This window comes from Cricetulus griseus, chromosome 5, assembly GCF_003668045.3.
Source record: "Cricetulus griseus strain 17A/GY chromosome 5, alternate assembly CriGri-PICRH-1.0, whole genome shotgun sequence".
Classification (NCBI taxonomy): domain Eukaryota; kingdom Metazoa; phylum Chordata; class Mammalia; order Rodentia; family Cricetidae; genus Cricetulus; species Cricetulus griseus.
In genome coordinates this window covers 176,746,430-176,753,833 of record NC_048598.1, presented here as the reverse complement: position 1 = coordinate 176,753,833, position 7,404 = coordinate 176,746,430, and the positions used below count along the sequence as shown (strand labels likewise).

The window sequence follows — 7,404 nt, the reverse complement described above, 5'->3', positions numbered from 1 at the left end:
CAAAACCACCTCCTGGGCTGTGGGAGCTCACATCTCTTTCACAGGAGGCTGACCTCTGAGAAAAGAGGGTGTAGCCCAGAAGATGAGATTGTTGGGTCTTCTGTACCTGGTGACAGCCCTTCCTGGTGAGTGTGACCATTTCATACATGTGTCCATGAGGGGATGTGACAACATGTGATTGAAAAAATTGACTCTTCCTGTCCGAAGGGGTCCTGTCCAAGGTGCAGCTTCAGGAGTCAGGACCTGGCCTGGTGAAGCCCTCACAGTCACTCTTCCTCACTTGCTCTGTCACTGGCTACTCCATCACCAGTGGTTATTACTGGATCTGGATCAGGCAGTCCAGAGGGAAGAAGCTAGAGTGGATGGGGTACATAACACACAGTGGAGATGCTGTCTACAACCCATCCATGAGGAGCCCCATCTCCATCACCAGAGAAACATCCAAGAACCAGTTCTTCCTGCAGCTGAACTCTGTGACCACTGAGGACACAACCACATACTACTGTGCAGGAGACACAGTGAGGGGACTTCAGCTTGAGCCCAGACAAAAACCTCCCTGCAGAGGAGCTCTGGGCCAGCAGGGGGAGCTCAGACCTAACCAAGCTCATGAATTCATCCTCAAAGCAGGGAATATTTTGTGTTCAGATAACCCTACCTGGGTCTGTGTTCTGTGATCTCCTCCTAAAAATGTCATAGGAATGACATGCAACCCAAGTGTTGATCTTGTAACACAGAGCCTCACCCACATAGTAACACTCAGCAGAGTAAGTGGTCTCATGGTACAGTTCCCCTAATTCAGTCAACAGCAGTGGCATTTGTTTCTGTGATATCTTTATATAATTCTATCTCACATTAGGGAAATTCGAGACAAAAGGAAGAGAAGGCATGAAGCCTGAACAACATTTCTGAAATTCTCATAGAATCACAGACAAAGAGGCACAGGATATATATATATATATATATATATATATATATGTCACACTGGCTACTCCAACCAGTGATTATTACTGGATCGTGATTAGGGAGCCCTTCCTTACAGCCTTCAGTTGACTCCTCCCTCTCCATTGCCATGAAAAAACTATATCTCACATATTCATACCCAAAGGTCAGGAATACATAAGCAAGACTCAAATATGAGATTTGCAAGAATGAAGAAATGGATATACATCCAATCAGACAAGTCAAGACCCACAGGATTAGAATAGACTGGTATCATAGTATTGACTTTTGGAGAAACAGCTTCTAATTGGAGTCAATATTAACAGAGATATCTCCAAGAGCCAATAGTTAAAATCTGAACAACCTGCCATGTATTACTTTGCAAAGACATGGTAAGGAAACTTCAGTGTGAGCACAGACACAATTATCCCTGTTTTCAAGACAAACAGAGACAATGAAGAACTGTTGAGGCTGCTTAGAACTAGCAGACATGTCTTAGAGTATGGGAGGATGGGGACTGTCCCATGTGCTTTCTCAAAAACAGACTTATGGCTGCTTAGATGTTCAAATAAGCTGCTTCCCCTTCCTGCTTAAACAATCCTTTAGAGGACCCCTGCAATGTCATATCCCATGACATCCACTATTTTTTTTTAGTCTCTAATAAGAGTATCAATTTTTACCTTTGGAGAATCTAAAGCATCCATTTGGCATGCTACATTTGATAAAATAAACATAAGAATAAACCTTTCCCTATTTTTCCATGAATCTGTAATTCTAGGAGTTGGTGATGGTTATTAGCTCAATTGGAAACCTCAGGAAATTCTAAGTCATCTGAAAACCATTCTCTTTAAATTCTCATAGGTTGAGGAGTAGCTACAACCTCCATGAATTAATGTTATTTTCCACAGTTGGTGGAAAAACAAGTTGTCTACAGCCATAGTTTGGGCACTGTGCATGAGTCCATAGACAAACTTATGACAGTAGGTTCTCCAAACCAGTAGGCAGCACTGTAGATGCCCCAGTCCCTAAGAAGTAAATGGTAGCTGAAGCTGATAAGAAAGTTGTGTACTGAACAGGTTCCTATGTTTTGTGTGGATTTCATTGCCAACATCATTGCATTAAGATACTGTGGATTAGACAGAAGGGAAGCTATGTAAGCTCCTAGCTCCTGATGCTTCTTTCTGGCAACATTAAGTGCTTTTGATTCTTGATATTGAAGAAGATCAAAACACACATTAGCTGACTCCTGTGTGTTTTCTGGGACATTTCATCTCAAAGCTGTTATCAAATCATCTAATTCAACCTGCAGTTATTTTCAGGCTTGGTTGAAGCTATGATGCACACCAAAACCTGTGAATGCATGTTTCAACATTAAGATTGAAAGAATTTGAGATAGCCTGACTTCCAGGGACTTAATTGTTTTCCTTATTCATTAACCTGAACTATGTCTATGTAGCCATGGAGGTGAAACTCATAAGCCCTAGCAGTGTGGCACTTCCTTGTTTTATTTTTCATTATCAAAGGAATATTTAAACTAAGTTTATTATTAGCAATTTGACCGAAGAGCTTAAGAAGAAATCATCTTCACAATAATGCACAGGAAAAATGTCCAGTAGAATGGGATGTTTCCACATGAGAACACACTGTATTACAGGCAGTGGGGATCTCCCCACACCCATTCACACCATGCCAGGTACCAGAGAAAGATGGCAGCAGACAAAATGAAAAGGAACAGCAGAAGCAAAAACATTCTGGAGTCTGTGGACTCCAGCTTTGCCTATCAGAGATTCATCCATCTGGGCTTCACATCCTGGTGAGGTAACAGCTGATTGTCACTTGCCACCTGCAGCTCCTCTGACAGGGCCACCTGCAGACACAGAAGTCAAACTCAGCTCCCCTTGAAGTTCAGATTCTTAGTCAGTCCCCATTTCTATGGACAAATAGGTAAATGAGCAGCAAAGGAAAACGGAATTAGTTGATCAAACAAGAAATACACACACTGTCTGGAAAAGGCTCATGCATGTGATTATCTGAACACTGGAATTCAGGCATGTCACATGACCTCCATACAGAAAGGGAGTTTCCCACCTCAGGAAGCGGCTGCTCACAAAGCTATAGCTATGCAGGGAATTTTATGTTCATCAAGGATGAGGTCCACACAGCAGTGCCAGCTCCTACAGAAATGAGCACCACAAAGCAATATTACTGAGGTATGTAATCCCATACATGGTGAATTCAGTTGAAATGAACATGAAAATGAGTCTTTATAGAAAAAGGATAACAGGAGATGATTCAAAAATGATATAATTTAATGACATTTTCCCCAGCATTAACATCAAGATCTGATTCCTCCAGCACATTCATAAATAACACAGGACCTGCCATCTCCAGGGTCCACCAGAGCGCTTGCTATAAAGCAGGAAGACATGCAAATAGACCCTCTCTCTGCTCCTGAAAAACAGCCCAGCCCTGACCTTATAGCTCAGAGAGAGGAGCTCAGCTGTGGATCCCAAGACTTCACTCAGGGATCATCTTTCAGGGATCATGTTGGGTCGGGGTGCGGGGGGAGGGTGTCACCTTAGCAGGGAGAGAGCCAGCTCATTTCTCTAAGAGTTACAGAAATTTGTTCTCTGAGAAGTTTCTCTTAATGTGCAATAAACTGAGAAAGTTTGTCTTAGTAACTTTTCTGTAGCTATGGTAAAACAGCAAGACCAACTATGACCTAGGCAACATGTAAAGAAAAAAGAACTTAGTTGGGATTATGGTTTCCAATAATCTAGTCCATGGTTTCAAACTAAAGGCTGAGTGGCTGGAGCAGACATTGATGTCTCATGGTTTGATCCACAAGCAGGCACAGAGAGGCAGACTGACAATGCCATGAATGTGAAGAACCTTTAAGCCTTCCTCCATTGACTCACTTTCTCAAAGTAAGAGGAGGCATAGCCTCCTCATAGAATCACAGACAAGGAAGCACCTATGTATTTCTTTGGAGCCCCATGGCCTACAGTTGACAGCTGCAAAAGTCTCCATTGCTATGAAAAAAACTGTATCTCAAATGCTCACAGCCCAAGGATCAGGAATAAATAAACAAGACACAAATATAAAATTTGAAGGAATGAAGAAATGGATACACATCCAATCAGCCAAGTCAAGATCTACAGTTACTTTTGTATTGATTTTTTGAGACACAGCTTCTCATTGAAACCAGTATTAATAGGGATATCTTCAAGAGCCAATAGTTAAAATCTGAACCACCTGCTATGTCTCACTTTGCAAAGACATAGGAAGGAACCTTCAGTGTGAACACCGACACAATCCTCCCTGTGCTCAAGACCAGTAGAGACAATGAAGTACTACTGAGGCTGTGGGAACTAGCAGACATCTCTTGGAGTATAGGAGGTTGGGGACTGTCCCATGTGGTTTCTCACAAACAGGCTTACAGCTGTTTAGATGTTGGAATAAGTGACTTCCTCTTCCTGCTCTAACAATACTTTAGAGGCCCTCAGCAATGTCACATTCTATTAACTACTGTTTGTTTAGTTTCTAATAAGTGTATCCATTTTTACCTATGGAGAATCTAAAGCATCCATTTGGCACATTATATATGATGAAATAAACATTTTATGAATAAACCTTTCCATATTTTTCAATGAATCTGTCATCCTAAGAGTTGGTGATGGTTATTAGCTCAATTGGAAATCTAAGGGAATTCTAAATCATCTGAAAACCATTCTTTTTATTTTCTCAGAGGTTGAAGAGTAGCCAGAGCTTCCATGATCAATGTTATTTTACACAGTTGGTGGAAAAAGTGGTCTATGTTTCTGGCTTCCAACATGTGTCTGTAATAGGGCACACATGGTTATTATTTTCACACAATTACTGTTTGAGTTTTGCATCCTTGTAAAGATTACTTTCTGACTCAGTGTCCCATGTAGTGATACCTTTGAAGGTGTGTTCTGTACCTTCAGCTTGTGGAAATGTCTGAGGGACCATTGGGTATAGGGGGAAATGCTGGCCACACCCACTTGAAGGCTGGCACAGGTGACCCTGACCATGCACACTTGGGCGTGGTCAGAGTGATGTAGCAAGGCTTTAAATATGAGGGTCACATGAATGCTGCTCTCTGTTCCCTCTCTTGCCTTGTGGTAAAGGACTGGCTCCGTAGTCTGAATACTTCCTAATAAGCAATCTGTTTTTCACACTAGTTCTGACTCCATTGCGATCTGCATTAATTGTTGGGCTCTTGCCAGATGATGTCACCTACAGTCTCTCTCTAACTCCCTTCCATTGGCCACAGATGTCCTAATCACAGTTTTCTGCTAGTGTTTTCTTGTTCACATTGCCTGCATGCTCACTGCTGTGATCTCTGACTCAGCTGAAGGTAGGAAAGCTGGAGTGTTTACCTGTGAGTTAGAGAAGATCAATGGCAGAAGAGATGGTTGGTGTTGGTTCAGGCTTAAGGATTACTGTTTTGAAGAATCTGGAAAATGAAAAGAATGTCTACTTTTCCAGGCCTTAGCCTTCTCTGGATACTATGATAGTGACCTCAGCCATGTGTTAAGAAGTTTTGGTGAAGAAACAGACTATAGAATGTAGGATTACTGAGATCCAGATAATCACAACTCATTGAACAGTTCAGTGTGAAGGTGAAAACCAAGATATCCACTGTTTGTTCCCTGTCACCAGGGGGAGGTCAGGCCACATAGCAGCCAGTGACATAGGGCAACCATAGTGAACCTGGAGATTGGGCAGACTCTTGACACCCGGAGTCTGTAGATTATTTACTCAATATGTCTTAGATATACTAAATAAAAGAAACACATTCTTGAGCAATATCTAATGAATGTGAGATGACCTATTTCTGCTTTTTTTGAGCAAATAATTCTTCAATAACTATATGAGCCCAGTTGATACAAACCTTAAAAACACCAGCCAGGGTCTCCTGATTATGGTCAGTGAGAACTGAGTTTTAAATAGCCCAAGATGGAGAGGCCACAGCATGACTGAGACTGTGACAAGTTTATTCTTTTTAAACTCAAAATGATAAGAGTATAAGACTTGTAAGGACAGCAGGGGGCACCATGGAGACATCAATCATTAGGATGGAAATCAGATGATGATTGGAGGGACTCCAGAGCCCCTGTGGACTCCCTTCTTAAAGACTATCAGCTGAACAACACCTGATACAGTTGATATTAAGTCAAGAATTTTCAAACACAGTAAAAATTCAGTGTTAAATATTGAACAGATGTGTATGTTCTCATTCTTAAAAATATTTATTTATTTGGGATTTTTGTAAAACGTTTTTTTCATGAAAAATATTCTGATGAAATTCTATGCCCAATCCCTCAGATATTTTCCATATTCCTACCAGAAGCAGAAAGCTTTTTTCTATTGAAAGCAAAAGAATATACAAGAAGAAAGTTATTATTAAAAGAAAAAATTCACGAGTAACACACACCTGTAACTTGCAGAAAAATAAAATATTAATATCTTACAGATGAAAGAGTGAAATTTTGCCCAATTTAGGAAGTTGTGTAAATTCCATTAACAATTTTCCTCATCACTACCAACACCTGTGAATTTGTCAGGGAAATGAAATAGTTTCTCAGGCTGGGCTTCTATTTGTAAATTGAGGGATGAGGCCTTGATGTTATATCCACAGGGTCTGCACAGGTCTCAGGAATGGCTGCTTCCTCAGACAGAATGAGGATTTAGACCTCAGCATCCTGCTGCCTGACCCAGGTGTCCTCTACCTCCTTCTTCTCCAGCTGGTCTCTGGTTCTTATCTAAGAGGCACCCTGCTCATGAATATGCAAATCATGTGAGTCTATGTGGTAAAAACAGAGATGTCCACACCACCAACAACGTATGATCAGTGTCCTCTCCACAGTGACTGAGCACACAGGTCCTCACCATGGGATGGGGCTGGATCATCCTCTTCCTGATGACAGGAGCTTCAGGTAAGGGTTCCAAGTTCCAGACATGAGAATGGGCCATGCACTCAGGTGACAGTGACATCCACTCTGCCTTTCTCTCCACAGGTGTCCACTCCCAGGTCCAGCTGCAGCAGTCTGGTCCTCAGCTGGTGAAGCCTGGAGCCTCAGTGAAGCTGTCCTGCAAGACTTCAGGCTACACCTTCACTGACTCTGCTATGCACTGGGTCAAACAGAAGCCTGGACAAGGCCTGGAGTGGATTGGGGGGATTGTTCCCATATTTGGTATTACCAACTATGGACAGAAGTTTCAGGGCAGGGCCACACTGACTGCATACAAATCCTCCAGCACAGCCTACATGGAGCTCAGCAGCCTGACACCTGAGGACTCTGCAGTCTATTACTGTGGGAGAGACACAGTGTTGTAACCACATCCTGAGTGTGTCAGAAACCCTGGAGGAGCAGGAAGCTGTCCTGTGACTGAGATGACACAAAACATCAGCCTGGGACTTACTCAGAAACCTTCAGC

The 7,404-nt window shown here is 42.2% G+C and overlaps 2 gene segments (V, D, J or C); both read left to right on the top strand.

The window, feature by feature from the left end:
* The first annotated feature begins 82 nt into the window (after nucleotides 1-82).
* On the top strand, nucleotides 83-674 carry LOC113838598. The segment is given in 2 exon segments: nucleotides 83-125; nucleotides 208-674. Coding segments are annotated over 2 exon segments (510 nt in total).
* A 6,182-nt stretch (nucleotides 675-6,856) lies between these two features.
* On the top strand, nucleotides 6,857-7,303 carry LOC113831993. The segment is given in 2 exon segments: nucleotides 6,857-6,902; nucleotides 6,984-7,303. Coding segments are annotated over 2 exon segments (366 nt in total).
* The last annotated feature ends 101 nt before the right edge of the window (nucleotides 7,304-7,404 follow it).